The 15,626-nt window shown below is 44.2% G+C and overlaps 1 protein-coding gene across 1 annotated transcript; it reads right to left on the bottom strand.

Moving 5' to 3' along the window:
• Nucleotides 1-8,152: 8,152 nt before the first annotated feature.
• LOC308482479 (small serum protein 2-like) lies at nt 8,153-10,936 on the bottom strand. Its single transcript, XM_081015578.1, has 4 exons — nt 10,801-10,936; nt 9,864-9,957; nt 9,160-9,289; nt 8,153-8,323 (listed from the first exon to the last, which is right to left on the bottom strand). Exons 1-4 carry the CDS (start codon nt 10,801-10,803, stop codon nt 8,218-8,220), a joined length of 333 nt encoding a protein of 110 aa, XP_080871704.1. The 5' UTR covers nt 10,804-10,936; the 3' UTR covers nt 8,153-8,217.
• Nucleotides 10,937-15,626: the final 4,690 nt, after the last annotated feature.

Below are 15,626 nucleotides of genomic sequence, written 5' to 3'. Positions count from 1 at the left end.
TGATAAGTGAAAATGTAATAGGTAAAGCGATTCCTGACATGGAGTGGAGTGGAATGGGAAGCTTTGCCACCTTTACTCTTGCATGTCCTGGTTGCTGACAAGAAAGGTAGTGACCCTGGACGTCTGTCTTGCTTATACTGCGGCCATGCAGTCTCCTGCTTGCGTCTGCAGATGGTGGTTCCAAGCTTAAAACAGGGTGGGAGTGAATGGGGTGCCCTGTGGATGGGGAATCTGGCCATTTCAATTTCTACCAGTTATTATTATTACTATTTATATACCATCCTCAGGGCAGTTCACAACCTAAAAAACACAAAATACATAATTAAAGTAAGAGCTTAAGCAGGGACTCATCAATGAGAAGATGAGACGGGAGCAGTGACAGGTCATTTTAGACTCTGAGCAGCATCACAACATCCAAAGAAGTGTAGATTTTGAAGGTAGCTGCATTTTGGTCTGTGTTCTGGTTCTGCAAGAGCAGATTTGGTAGGTGTATGCTAAAAAATCTCTAGTCAGGAACACATTTCCCAAACATTAAATACTGATTTGGCTAAATGAATAGGCTGCTTGACAACATCATTTGTTGTTGTTGCTGCTGCTGCTGTTGTTGCTGCTGCTGTTATTAACTTACCATCTTTAATCTCTGCTTTGTGCTCACTGAACGTGCAGAATCCCTGACACAAGGCAAGTGTGAAAGACAAGGCAGTCAGGCTCAAGAGAATTTTCTGCAAAACAGACACACAAATTGTTCAAGATGGTGTTATCATATATTTATTTGTAGAACCTCTCGTTCTGTTTAAAATTAGATTGTATGTGACTAATTTTTGGTAAGACCAGAGCCACTGAAATTAATGTGCCTTAGTTAGTCTTGTCCATCAATTTCAATGGATCTACTCTGGGTATGATTCGCACTGGATTCAACCCTAGGCCTTTGAAAAAATCCCTCTATATTAAGCTTCTACACTTGAGTAGCTGAGTTGGGTCATTTTATACTTAAGAGGGATTTTTAAGAGGGACCGTTCCAGAATTACAAAAGCAATCCCGGCTTTGGATTTGATCCCCAAATGTGAGCTCTAAAGCTATAGAGCAGGGTCAGCAACCTTTTTCAGCCGTGGGTCAGCCCACCGTCCCTCAGAGCATGTGGTGGGCTGGACTATATTTTGGGGGGAAATATGAACAAATTACTATGCCCTACAAATAACCCAGAGATGCATTTTAAATAAAAGGAAACATTCTACTCATGTAAAAACTCCTGGACTGTACGTGGGCTGGATTGAGAAGGCGATTGGGCTGCATCCTGCCCCTGGGCCTTAGGTTGCCTACCCCTGCTGCAAAGCACAGACCGTGCCTGGAAATAGCAGAGGAAAAGTAAGGGTGGATAAGCCTTCAGATAAGCCTGGAGTCTGAGAAAGCCTCAGCAAGTGAGGTACACAATCCTCATAATTCTGAATGCCTTTGCACACCCCCTCTCCACACACAAATCTCCCTTTCCACCATTTAAACCTAATCTAGATTAAAGAAAAAGTTGTGTACCAACCATCCCCAAAGCATTCCACTTACCATCTTGGTTTTTCACTGATTTGCTGGCAAACTCTTACTGGGGCGTGGAGGAAAGAGCTCTGGTGTCCCTCATGTAAGTCTGTGGAGTATCCCATACCCCCTTTTATACAAATGGGAAGGAGGAGGGGCAAAATGAGAGGGATGGAGGTCCTAACTGGCCGAAGAAAATATTTGCTTCTGCTGACATACATGTTTCCAATAACAGCTGGGAGAGGAGATATTCATTGATAAGTGCAGTTCAGAACCAGAACCGGGAACAGGAAAATCAGGTTAAACGTTATTAGACCAGGATAGTGTTGAGTTCTGCAAGAGATATGGCTCTAGATATTTGTCTTTACAGCCTCACCTCAAGAAGGCTACTGTCAAAAAAGGCCAGCAAACTGGCCAAGAAAATGCTTGCCAGGAAGAAAACATTGCAAGCAAAATGAACAAGGGGGTGGAGCAACTCGCCCAAGGAAAGATTGCAGCATTTGGGATTTCTTACCCTAGAGAAAAGGCAAGTAAGAGGTGACATGATGCAGGCACATGAAATTAGGAGAGGGCTTTCATCCACTACCAGTCACTGTTCTGCCTCTGCAGTCAGTCATCTGCCAAAGTTGTGACATTTGCTCTGAGACAAACAAAAGCCCATTTATCTGCAGGAAAAATTCCTCCCTGGCTGTGAGAAATTATATAGGTTGTCTTTTCAGATTGCTTTCGCAAAATAAAACATGCTTTTTTAAATTAATTATGAAGGTCACAAGGCTAAAGGACTAAAGCAGTTAGGGCATAGGTTGCTATTGCTATTTCAAAATAGCTGTGGCTAAACATTCTATAGGGTGTTGTTTCTTTAGAAATCACGAGGTTAGGGACTTTTTAGTAAGAAAAACAAGTTGTTGCATGTTTCTGAAGAAATTGGGTATCTTTAGCAAGCTTATGGCCAGGGGCTTCTAGCAAGAAAAGAAGATCTTGCCATGCTTCAGTCATAAGGCATCTTTAGCAACCTTGCGGTCAGCGGCTTTTTAGCAAGAAGGGAGAGGCACCAAGGGCCACGCAGGGAGGGAAACATGGACCCCCAGGACCAGACTACGGCTGCACTGAGGCAGAAAACGCCACTTCCCTGGAGCTCCAGTTAAGTGAATTCCTCAGCAATATTTTGGGAGATGTACGTGGGTAGCGCTGTGGTGTAAGCCAGTGAGCCTTGGGCTTGCCGATCGGAAGGTCAGTGGTTCGAATCCCCACGACGGGGTGAGCTCCCATTGCTTGGTCCCTGCTCCTGCCCACCTAGCAGTTCGAAAGCACGTCAATGTGCAAGTAGATAAATAGGTATCGCTCCAGCGGAAAGGTAAACGGCCTTTCCCTGCGCTGCTCTTGTTTCACCAGAAGTGGCTTAGTTATGCTGGCCACATGACCCTGAAAAACTGTTTGTGGACAAACGTCAGCTCCCTCGGCCAGTAAAGCCAGAGTCGTTCGCAACTGGACTTAACTGTCAGGGGTCCTTTACCTTTTTACAAGTAGTGTCAATTCCTCTCAGCGAGCTACACTTCCAGAGTAGTTTAACAATCAATGCCTCTTCCCAGGCAAGTCTGGAGAAGGGACTAGGACACCCCTCAGCACCCTTAACATCCTTCCCAAGATGATTTGGGGAACACCATGACTGTGAAAGGGACCTCTGAGTGCTTTCAATGGATGCTGCTCATGTGGCCTTAATCTCAGCTGACCCAAGTGACTTGTGGGCCTCAGGTGCCTTGCCTGCGTTTTCTTGGGAGAATGGGGGTAGTTGTTTGGTCACAGTGGAATATTCCGTATTTTTCACTCTATACGACGCACCAGACCATAAGACGGACCTAATATTTGTAGGAGGAAAACAAGAAAAAAAATATTCTGAATCTCAGAAGCCAGAACAGCAAGAGGGATCGCTGCTGTTCTGGCTTCTGGGATAGGTGTGCAGCCTGCATTTGCTCCATAAGATGCACACACATTTCCTCTTACTTTTTAGGAGGGAAAAAGTGAGTCTTATAGAGCAAAAAATACGGTACTTGTTTTTATCCATGATAATAAATACTCAACAAAAGATAAGAGACACACACAAATAACTGATTTATTTAGATTCCCGTATGTGAAAGGACAGGGATGTGTGTTGAAAGCTTAGAAACATGCCTTGGAGGGGCCTTGGATTTTAATGTACTTATATTCCCATGTTTTTTAACCTAACTCCCCTTTGCATCCATCAGCACCTGCAGAATCACCGTATCTAAGAAGGAGCTGAACATGCAGGCCAAGCTTGATCTAAAGTCGCCAAGGTGTTTTTCTTCCACAGCCTTCATCTATCTTGGAAATGCTTTGCTGGATCCTGGGGAAACGAAGGTTTTGGAAATCATACCTGGGTTTGCCTGAGGCAAATTTGCTTGGGGAATCTCGGGCTGGGTGTGCACCAGGCCCAGCTGTGTAAAAATGTGTTTCATTCCACACAACATTTCAAACACACACACTGCGCGAAATGTGCTTGGCTGCACATTAGAAGAAACCGGTCTTGATTAGGGATTGGGGCGGGGGTCACTTAAGTTCATACTGAAAGGCAAATTTATCAAATTTGCACTTTTCAAAATAATATGAGAACCAAAACAGAGGCATCTCTGGAAATTCAGTTATCCAAATTTTGTGATGCAGTTCACCAACTAACCATTGTTTACCAAAATACATGAAGTGGGTAAAAATGTGCTTAAAAATGAATATATTAGTGGAAATAGCATATCTATCGGGAAGCCAATGAAGAACAGTGGTTTGCAGAAGGGCATAACCGAGAGGCTGCAGAGGGCAGAAGCTGGGAAATATTGGGAGAGGAAGAGCAGAAGAAGCAGCAGCACCAGGGGAGAGACAGCTGACAGACTCCGTGTCCTTGGAAAGGATTCCTGGCCAGCCCCCTTCTGTGGCCAGGTGGGCATTGAGGGTAGCAGAACAGAGAGCACAGAGGCAGACAGCTCAAATCAGCCGATGCAGGAGTGACGTAGAATAGGGGAGACCTGGAGGGGAGGGGACTTTACTTGGAGCAATGCCTTTATTTAGGGAAGACTGCATTCCTTTGTCACGCTTTGTGAATTACTGAATAAATTGCTTGGTAATAATCATAGAATCATAGAGTTGGAAGAGACCACAAGGGCCATCGAGTCCAACCCCCTGCCAAGCAGAAAACACCATCAGAGCACTCCTGACATATGGTTGTCAAGCCTCTGCTTAAAGACCTCCAAAGAAGGAGACTCCACCACACTCCTTGGCAGCAAATTCCACTGTCGAACAGCTCTTACTGTCAGGAAGTTCTTCCTAATGTTTAGGTGGAATCTTCTTTCTTGTAGTTTGGATCCATTGCTCCGTGTCCGCTTCTCTGGAGCAGCAGAAAACAACCTTTCTCCCTCCTCTATGTGACATCCTTTTATATATTTGAACATGGCTATCATATCACCCCTTAACCTCCTCTTCTCCAGGCTAAACATGCCCAGCTCCCTTAGCCGTTCCTCATAAGGCATCGTTTCCAGGCCTTTGACCATTTTGGTTGCCCTCCTCTAGACACGTTCCAGTTTGTCAGTGTCCTTCTTGAACTGTGGTGCCCAGAACTGGACACAGTACTCCAGGTGAGGTCTGACCAGAGCAGAATACAGTGGCACTATTACTTCCCTTGATCTAGATGCTATACTCCTATTGATACAGCCCAGAATTGCATTGGCTTTTTTAGCTGCCGCATCACACTGTTGGCTCATGTCAAGTTTGTGGTCAACCAAGACTCCTAGATCCTTTTCACATGTACTGCTCTCAAGCCAGGTGTCACCCATCTTGTATTTGTGCCTCTCATTTTTTTTGTCCAAGTGCAATACTTTACATTTCTCCCTGTTAAAATTCATCTTGTTTGTTTTGGCCCAGTTCTCTAATCTGTCAAGGTCGTTTTGAAGTGTGATCCTGTCCTCTGGGGTGTTAGCCACCCCTCCCAATTTGGTGTCATCTGCAAATTTGATCAGGATGCCCTTGAGTCCATCATCCAAGTCGTTGATAAAGATGTTGAATAAGACCGGGCCCAAGACAGAACCCTGTGGCACCCCACTAGTCACTCTTCTCCAGGATGAAGAGGAACCATTGATGAGCACCCTTTGGGTTCGGTCAGTCAGCCAGTTACAAATCCACTGAGTGGTAGCATAGTCAAGACCGCATTTTACCAGCTTCTTTACAAGAATATCATGGGGCACCTTGTCAAATGCCTTGCTGAAATCAAGGTAGGCTACATCCACTGCGTTCCCTTCATCTACCAGGCTTGTAATTCTGTCAAAAAACGAGATCAGCCCCAAGGTGGCTGTCACCAATGGAAGCGAAAGCCTTGAAAAAGCTCAATATGGAGGTCAAATGGCCGAATTATTGGGAAATTTTGGAACAAGATGGAGATAGACTGAAATTGCAGAGTTTTGAAAAACTAAAAAACAAAGTGCGAGACTGGCTTCATTATTTTCAGATAATGGAGACATTTAAATTGGACAAGAAAATTGGCTTCCAGGTGGAAAAATCAAAATTAGAAACTGAACTGTTAGAACCCAAAACTAAGAATTTGTCAAGAATGTACAACTTGCTGCTGAAATGGAACACTCAGGATGAAACGGTAAAATCGGCTATGATTAAATGGGCACAAGACGTTGGACATAACATTATGTTTGCTGACTGGGAACAGTTGTGGACCACAGGTATGAAATTTACGGCATGTAATGCCTTAAGAGAGAATATTATGAAAATGATATACAGGTGGTACATAACCCCAGTCAAGCTTGCAAAAATCTATCATTTGCCCGATAATAAATGTTGGAAATGTAAAGAAACTGAAGGTACATTTTTTCACCTTTGGTGGACGTGCCCAAAGATTAAGACTTTCTGGGAAATGATATATAATGAATTAAAAAGGGTATTCAAATATACCTTCCCTAAGAAACCTGAGGCCTTTCTTCTGGGCATGGTCGGCCAAATGGTGATAAAAAGGGATAGAACTTTCTTTATGTATGCAACAACAGCAGCAAGAATACTCATCGCAAAGTATTGGAAGACACAAGAACTTCCCACGCTGGAGGAATGGCAGATGAAACTGATGGACTATATGGAACTGGCGGAAATGACTGGTAGAATCCGTGACCAGGGAGAAGAGTCGGTGGAGGAAGATTGGAAGAAATTCAAAGATTATCTACAGAAACACTGCAAAATTAAAGAATGCTAGAGTGATGTTGGATTGAAAATAAGTGGTTTCCAGCTGTACAGGATTTAAAGTTATAGATAGACTAAGATTAAAGATTAGGATTAAAGAAGTTTAAGGAAATGGAAATTTGGTATTTAAGAGGTAAAATTTTAATGCTATATTACATTAAGATTAAAGATTGGGATTAAAAAAGTGGAAAAGAAATTGCTGGACAAACAATTTGGACTGGAATACAAAAGAGGGAGGTATGAGGAGGTCCAGAAAATAAGTAAATTTAAAAACGGAAATGAAAAGGTGATATTGTTTTTAATTGTTCTGTTTCTTTTTTCGTTTTTTGTTCTCTGTGTTTTTTTTTCTTCTTCTGTGGATTATGTATTGTGTATTTGTGTATTTCTTTTTTATGTTTTTCTGTTTAATCTTTTACTGAAATCTTAATAAAAATCATTTAAAAAAAACAAAAAAAAACAAAAAACGAGATCAGGTTAGTCTGACATGGCTTATTTTTCAGAAATCCATGCTGACTATTGGTGATCACAGCATTCCTTTCTAGGTGCTCATAGACTGTTTGCTTAATGATCTGCTCCAGAATCTTCCCTGGTATTGATGTCAGACTGACTGGGCGGTAATTATTTGGGTCCTCTCTTTCCCCCTTTTTGAAAATAGGGACAACATTTGCCCTCCTCCAGTCTGCTGGGACTTCGCCTGTTCTCCAGGAATTCTCAAAGATGACTGCCAGTGGTTCTGAGATCACATCTGCCAGTTCTTTTAAGAACTTTCATCCTTTCTCTGCCTCTTGGCTGCCACTGTGGGAGGGATTTGACCCCCCAAAGCAAGACACTCCCCGGACCCTACAATCATCTTCTGAGGCCCTTCTTCATGTGCCTCCTTCCCAAAAGGTCCAGTGGGTGGGAGAGGTAGTTTCCTTTTTCCTTTTCTTTTTCTCCTCCTGTTTTTAGTAGGTATTTTGCATTTTATTTTGTATTTTTATGCTGTCAACCGCCGTGAGATCTTTGGGTGGAGGGCAGTATACAAATATAATAAAAATAAATTTTAAAAGATGAGTCTCTAACCCTTCTAGGGAGAAAGTTATGAAGCACAATGTGCATGTTCTAAGCAACTTCTGTCATATGAGCCAGCCTGGCCACTCCTGTCTGTCAGGGGGTTCAGCCAAGTCAGAATTGTGATTGGTGAGTGACTTGTATCTGATCCAATACAAAAAAAGTCACAATAACTTTAAAATAAACAACTTATTTCAAATTAAGCAATAGTTAATAATCCATTAGTATCTAAATAGCTGCTGATAGCTGAGATAGGCATGTCCATCACTTTCATTATGATATGTACCAAATTCTGCAAGGAGTGATATCAAGCAAAGACAACAGATACACACCAAAATGCATATATGACTGATTTATTCAGATTCTCTTACATGAAGGGAATTTGGGTGGGATTTGTAAAGCTCAGGGACAGGGTTTGGAGGGATCATCCAGTTTATAGAACTCATATTTACATGTGTTTGGATTTACCACTGCTTTACATCCCGGAATATCAACAGTACCACCGTACCTAAAAAGAAGAAGAACAATGTGTAAACTTAGGCTTCCCTGAGCTTATGGAGATCTTGTAGAGGAGCGCTCCTTTCTCCTGCTCGCTTAGGACATGCCAAGAATGATTGGAACTACCTGGCAGAAAAACAGTTTTGCAAGATGTTTGCTCCATCCAGGGAAAACCAAGCCCTTGGAAAACATTTCCCCTGAGGCCAAATTCTCCTGGGGAATCCAAGCTGAATGTTTTGCACAATATGCCATTGCATGTTGCTGTACGATGACCTCCTCCACCCCCCACTATGTTTGCGGTGGTTGAGGGCAGTATCCATGCACAAAAAAGGGTGTAGCAAAATGTTGGTGCGAAACCAAGAGGCCAGCCAGGAGGGAGACAGAAGGAGACAGGAAGGTGCAGGAAAGAGGAGGGGTCCTCTTCCATTGGGTGCATCGGGGTCCCTCTCCCCAGCACCAGCTCCTAGGTGGTCTCCAGATGAGAGGATCTGGGACTCAGGGAGATCCCAAAGTCCAAGCTTCCACACAGCGAATGCCTGGTCGTCGGATGATTGGAAAGGCACTCTGGACATGCTCAGTGCTTGTTCCAGATCAAATTTCATGAGTCTGCTTTCTATAAAGTCTATAAATATCTGAATTAATCAATCAATTCACTGTTTGGTTCAAGGAAATGTAGGCAATAATTTTATGCAACCTATCTTCAAAGGTATAGATTTATTGGGACACCTGTCTTCAGCTAATTCCGTCCCTGAATGTTTATTGAGCAGAAGATCTTCCAAAGAGAACGGGGCAAAATAATTTGAAAGAGATTTATAGACCCAGTGCCATTCTGGGTATTTGGCCTACCTGGAACAGCATCCCATTCCCCTTTCACTACATGTGCATTCCATGCACTGCGCTGTATTCCACTTAGAGCCGAATGGATGCTTGCTCCCATCATAGGGATCTGTACACTCAGTGGGCAGCACCGGTTTACCTAGGGAGAGAAATTTAACATTAGCCCCCAAACAGCTCATGCAGTAAGAAGCTGCTGCTCAGCACAAAGCACAGTGACTTATACTGCGGCCATGCAGTCTCCTGCTTGTGTCTGCAGATGGTGGTTCCAAGCTTAAAACAGGGTGGGAGTGAATGGGGTGCCCTGTGGATGGGGAATCTGGCCGTTTCAATTTCTAACAGTTAATATTATTACTATTTATATACCATCCTCAGGGCAGTTCACAATCTAAAAATACAATATAAGAAACACAAAATACACAATAAAAGTAAGAGCTTAAGCAGGGACTCATCAATGAGAAGATGAGACGGGAGCAGCGTCAGGTCATTTTAGACTCTGAGCAGCATCACAACATCCGGAGAAGTGTAGATTTTGAAGGTAGCTGCATTTTGGTCTGTGTTCTGGTTCTGCAAGAGCAGATTTGGTAGGTGTATGCTAAAATATGAATGGGGTGCATTTCCCCCTCATCTCTAGTCAGGAACACATTTTTCAAACATTAAATAATTATTTGGCCATGAATAGGTTACATATTAACATTACGTTGCTGTTTACTTACCATCTTTAATCTCTGCTTTGTGCTCGCTGAACGTGCAGAATCCCTGACACAAGGCAAGTGTGAAAGACAAGGCAGTCAGGTTCAAGAGAATTTTCTGCAAAACAGACACACACATGCACAAATCATTCAAGATGGTGCTATCATATATTTATATCTAGAACCTCTCGTTCTGTTAAAAAATGGATTCTATGTGACTAAATTGTACTCAGAGCAGACCCACTGAAATTAATGTGCGTAAGTTAGTCTTGTCCATCAATTTCAATGGATCTACTCTGGGTATGATTCACACTGGATTCAACCCTAGGCCTTTGAAAAAATCCCTCTATATTAAGCTTCTACACTTGAGTAGCTGAGTTGGGTCATTTTATACTTAAGAGGGATTTTTAAGAGGGACCGTTCCAGAATTACAAAAGCAATCCCGGCTTTGGATTTGATCCCCAAATGTGAGCTCTAAAGCTATAGAGCAGGGTCAGCAACCTTTTTCAGCCGTGGGTCAGCCCACCGTCCCTCAGAGCATGTGGTGGGCTGGACTATATTTTGGGGGGAAATATGAACAAATTACTATGCCCTACAAATAACCCAGAGATGCATTTTAAATAAAAGGAAACATTCTACTCATGTAAAAACTCCTGGACTGTACGTGGGCTGGATTGAGAAGGCGATTGGGCTGCATCCTGCCCCTGGGCCTTAGGTTGCCTACCCCTGCTGCAAAGCACAGACCGTGCCTGGAAATAGCAGAGGAAAAGTAAGGGTGGATAAGCCTTCAGATAAGCCTGGAGTCTGAGAAAGCCTCAGCAAGTGAGGTACACAATCCTCATAATTCTGAATGCCTTTGCACACCCCCTCTCCACACACAAATCTCCCTTTCCACCATTTAAACCTAATCTAGATTAAAGAAAAAGTTGTGTACCAACCATCCCCAAAGCATTCCACTTACCATCTTGGTTTTTCACTGATTTGCTGGCAAACTCTTACTGGGGCGTGGAGGAAAGAGCTCTGGTGTCCCTCATGTAAGTCTGTGGAGAATCCCATACCCCCTTTTATACAAATGGGAAGGAGGAGGGGCAAAATGAGAGGGATGGAGGTCCTAACTGGCCGAAGAAAATATTTGCTTCTGCTGACATACATGTTTCCAATAACAGCTGGGAGAGGAGATATTCATTGATAAGTGCAGTTCAGAACCAGAACCGGGAACAGGAAAATCAGGTTAAACGTTATTAGACCAGGATAGTGTTGAGTTCTGCAAGAGATATGGCTCTAGATATTTGTCTTTACAGCCTCACCTCAAGAAGGCTACTGTCAAAAAAGGCCAGCAAACTGGCCAAGAAAATGCTTGCCAGGAAGAAAACATTGCAAGCAAAATGAACAAGGGGGTGGAGCAACTCGCCCAAGGAAAGATTGCAGCATTTGGGATTTCTTACCCTAGAGAAAAGGCAAGTAAGAGGTGACATGATGCAGGCACATGAAATTAGGAGAGGGCTTTCATCCACTACCAGTCACTGTTCTGCCTCTGCAGTCAGTCATCTGCCAAAGTTGTGACATTTGCTCTGAGACAAACAAAAGCCCATTTATCTGCAGGAAAAATTCCTCCCTGGCTGTGAGAAATTATATAGGTTGTCTTTTCAGATTGCTTTCGCAAAATAAAACATGCTTTTTTAAATTAATTATGAAGGTCACAAGGCTAAAGGACTAAAGCAGTTAGGGCATAGGTCGCTATTGCTATTTCAAAATAGCTGTGGCTAAACATTCTATAGGGTGTTGTTTCTTTAGAAATCACGAGGTTAGGGACTTTTTAGTAAGAAAAACAAGTTGTTGCATGTTTCTGAAGAAATTGGGTATCTTTAGCAAGCTTATGGCCAGGGGCTTCTAGCAAGAAAAGAAGATCTTGCCATGCTTCAGTCATAAGGCATCTTTAGCAACCTTGCGGTCAGCGGCTTTTTAGCAAGAAGGGAGAGGCACCAAGGGCCACGCAGGGAGGGAAACATGGCCCCCCAGGACCAGACTACGGCTGCACTGACGCAGAAAACGCCACTTCCCTGGAGCCCCAGTTAAGTGAATTCCTCAGCAATATTTTGGGAGATGTACGTGGGTAGCGCTGTGGTATAAACCGGTGAGCCTTGGGCATGCCGATCGGAAGGTCATTGGTTCGAATCCCCGCGATGGGGTGAGCTCCCATTGCTTGGTCCCTGCTCCTGCCCACCTAGCAGTAAGAAAGCACGTCAATGTGCAAGTAGATAAATAGGTATCGCTCCAGCCGGAAGGTAAACGGCGTTTCCATGCGCTGCTCTGGTTTTGCCAGAAGTGGGTTAGTCATGCTGGCCACATGACCTGGAAAAACTGTTTATGGACAAACGTCAGCTCCCTCGGCCAGTAAAGCCAGAGTCGTTCGCAACTGGACTTAACTGTCAGGGGTCCTTTACCTTTTTACAAGTAGTATCAATTCCTCTGAAATATACTCAGAGTCGCAAAGTGATTTCATGCTCTTTATTCAGCTCATAGTGGTGAGGAGGAATGAATGAATGTCCCCTCAAAGTATCTGCTTTATATACATTATTTACACAATGGGCTGCACATGATTGGCTAATTCCGGAATTCTACTGTAAGCCAATCAGGTTGTGGATTCACTTCTATCTGGAGCATGATTGGGTGGTTCCTGCCAACCAATCATAGTGCTGCATTGTTCTAGGACCAATCAGACTGCTGCATTCTGAATCCTATTGTTCTAGGACCAATCAGACTGCTGCCTTTTGGATCCTATTGTTCTAGGACCAATCAGACTGCTGCAGTTTGGATCCTATTCAACTCAGTACATAACATCCTCTCATCGAGCTACACTTCCAGAGTAGTTTAACAATCAATGCCTCTTCCCAGGCAAGTCTGGAGAAGGGACTAGGACACCCCTCAGCACCCTTCACATCCTTCCCAAGATGATTAGGGGGACACCATGACTGTGAAAGGGACCTCCGAGTGCTTTCAATGGATGCTGCTCATGTGGCCTTAATCTCAGCTGACCCAAGTGACTTGTGGGCCTCAGGTGCCTTGCCTGCGTTTTCTTGGGAGAATGGGGGTTGTTTTTTGGTCACAGTGGAATACACTTGTTTTTATCCACGGTAATAAATACTCAATAAAAGATAAGAGACAAACACAAATAACTGATTTATTTAGATTCCCGTATGTGAAAGGACAGGGATGTGTGTTGAAAGTTTAGAAACATGCCTTGGAGGGGCCTTGGATTTTAATGTACTTATATTCCCATGTTTTTTAACCTAACTCCCCTTTGCATCCATCAGCACCTGCAGAATCACCGTATCTAAGAAGGAGCTGAACATGCAGGCCAAGCTTGATCTAAAGTCGCCAAGGTGTTTTTCTTCCACAGCCTTCATCTATCTTGGAAATGCTTTGCTGGATCCTGGGGAAACGAAGGTTTTGGAAATCATACCTGGGTTTGCCTGAGGCAAATTTGCTTGGGGAATCTCGGGCTGGGTGTGCACCAGGCCCAGCTGTGTAGAAATGTGTTTCATTCCACACAACATTTCAAACACACACACTGCGCGAAATGTGCTTGGCTGCACATTAGAAGAAACCGGTCTTGATTAGGGATTGGGGGGGGGGGTCACTTAAGTTCATACTGAAAGGCAAATTTATCAAATTTGCACTTTTCAAAATAATATGAGAACCAAAACAGAGGCATCTCTGGAAATTCAGTTATCCAAATTTTGTGATGCAGTTCACCAACTAACCATTGTTTACCAAAATACATGAAGTGGGTAAAAATGTGCTTAAGAATGAATATATTAGTGGAAATAGCATATACAAATGCTTTATATTAGGGAAATGTAGCCCTATGTTTCTGTCCAAGACAGAGTGATAGGAACTGGGGCGTAGTATGCTTTTGTTTGTTTGTAAGGAAGCATTTGGGATGCAGATGGTGCTGTGGTCTAAACCACTGAGCCTCTCAGGAGGTCAGCGGTTCGAATCCCCGCAACGGGGTGAGCTCCCGTTGCTTGGTCCAAGCTCCTGCCAACCTAACAGTTAGAAAGCACGTCAAACTTCAAGTAGATAAATAGGTACCGCTCAGGTAGAAAGGTAAACTGCGTTTCCGTGTGCTGCTCTGGTTCGCCAGAAGCGGCTTAGTCATGCTGGCCACATGACCCGGAAAAAGTGTCTGCGGACAAACGCTAGCTCCCTCGGCCTATAGAGTGAGATGAGCACACAACCCCAGAGTCATCTGCGACTGGACTTAACTGTCAGGGGTCCTTTACCTTTTACCTTTTTAAATGAAGCATTTGGATCAATACACAGAACATCATCAGAGCTATGCACACATTAAATTCTTAATGAGGACAACCATTGCCATCTCCCTATGGAGGCTATGACTCTCCTTCCAGGCAGAGAGACAAAACGCTCTAGTGATACTTTTAGAGAGATGAATAAATACAACACTATTTGGAGGCTTTTGCCTACCTGGGACAGCATTGCATCCCATGACTACTACATTTGCAACTCATGCATTTAGCTGTGTTCCATGAGGAGCCATGTGGGTGCATGCTCTGCTCATATCTATTGGGGCATAGAGTTCACCTACGGAGAGAAATTCAATCCATTTGCGTGGACAGGCGGAGTCCTCCCAACCCTAGGCGCCCCCCAAGCGGAATAAGGACTCAAGACAACGTGCTATGGGATTAAAATTGGCCAGAACTTTATTAAGTTTCAGGCATAGGAAGACCTTGGCTCAGGCACTGGGCACTTATCCTTCCCAGTCCCCAGCTGGGGAGCTGGGAGACATCAGGGTTATCCAGAAGGTGTGGGGATTGGGCTGGCTCTGGAGAACATATGTTCCCGCCCCCTGTTTCGCTGCTCAGCGTATGGCCAGTGCCTCCCCTCAAGACCCCTTTAACGGGGAACCCTGGGATCACCACTGCAAGGGGGGCATGGGTCACTGCTTCACACACACACACCCCATTTAGGAAGAAAGACTAAAGGATTCCGCCCAACACCTGAAACCACCATAGTTGTGACGTTTTGCTACGGGGAAGGCAAAACCTGCCAATGCAGGAAAATTCCTTTTCGGCCCTTCAACAGTGACCATGACATAGCAGCACCCGCGTACCTGTGAAGAAGAGGTTAACCTGCAAAAGAAGGCTTAACTAAGGGAGGGCAAGGTGGGAAAAGCTCTGGAGCCAACTGGCACTTCGCAGGTAAGATTCACCTTCTGTTGTGTGGGCAGGGCGGTCCCTCCCCTTACCTGGCCAATCCCCTGGCAATTCCTCCCCAGGCGGGATTGGGTGATTGGCTGAGGTAGGCGGAGACCTCCAGGTATCCAGCCTGGGGAGGGTGAAGCCAGCCTGTACTACCGGAAGCCGCATTGGGATGGGGGGGGGCTGCATGTGACCACACAAAAGGCGCCCCCCCATTTGATGTGGGGAGCGGTCATTATTCCACAGTTTAGTGCCCAAACCTGCGAAGTGTCAGTGAAAACCTGCTCATGAAGTCAGAAGTCAATCTGGGGGAAAGTACCCCCCCCCAGAGTGGGAGAGGCAGTTGCTTTCAGGACCAGTTACACACACACACACACACACACACACCACACACACACACACACACACACACACACACACACACGGTTAAAGAGTGGGTAACATTAAGGAATACCAGGTTACTGGATTTGGAAGGATTTGACAGAAGATAAGGGTGGCATTCATATTTGTGGTTTGACAAAGTCAAAGTGCTTAAAGATGATGTTCTTAACCATTATATAAGGAG

This window comes from Podarcis pityusensis (assembly GCF_964106645.2).
Source record: "Podarcis pityusensis genome assembly, chromosome: 8".
In the NCBI taxonomy this organism is placed as follows: domain Eukaryota; kingdom Metazoa; phylum Chordata; class Lepidosauria; order Squamata; family Lacertidae; genus Podarcis; species Podarcis pityusensis.
Note: the sequence above shows the minus strand (reverse complement) of the source record. Positions and strands in the feature narration are given on the sequence as shown.

What these genes read in the sequence shown, in the direction of transcription:
- LOC308482479 (XM_081015578.1), bottom strand. An exon ending in CAAAGCAGAGATTAAAGATG is followed by an intron (nt 9,290 to 9,863) that starts GTAAGTAAACAG and finishes TTCTCTCCCTAG; the next exon opens with GTAAACCGGTGCTGCCCACT. An exon ending in GGAATGGGATGCTGTTCCAG is followed by an intron (nt 8,324 to 9,159) that starts GTAGGCCAAATA and finishes TCTTCTTTTTAG; the next exon opens with GTACGGTGGTACTGTTGATA.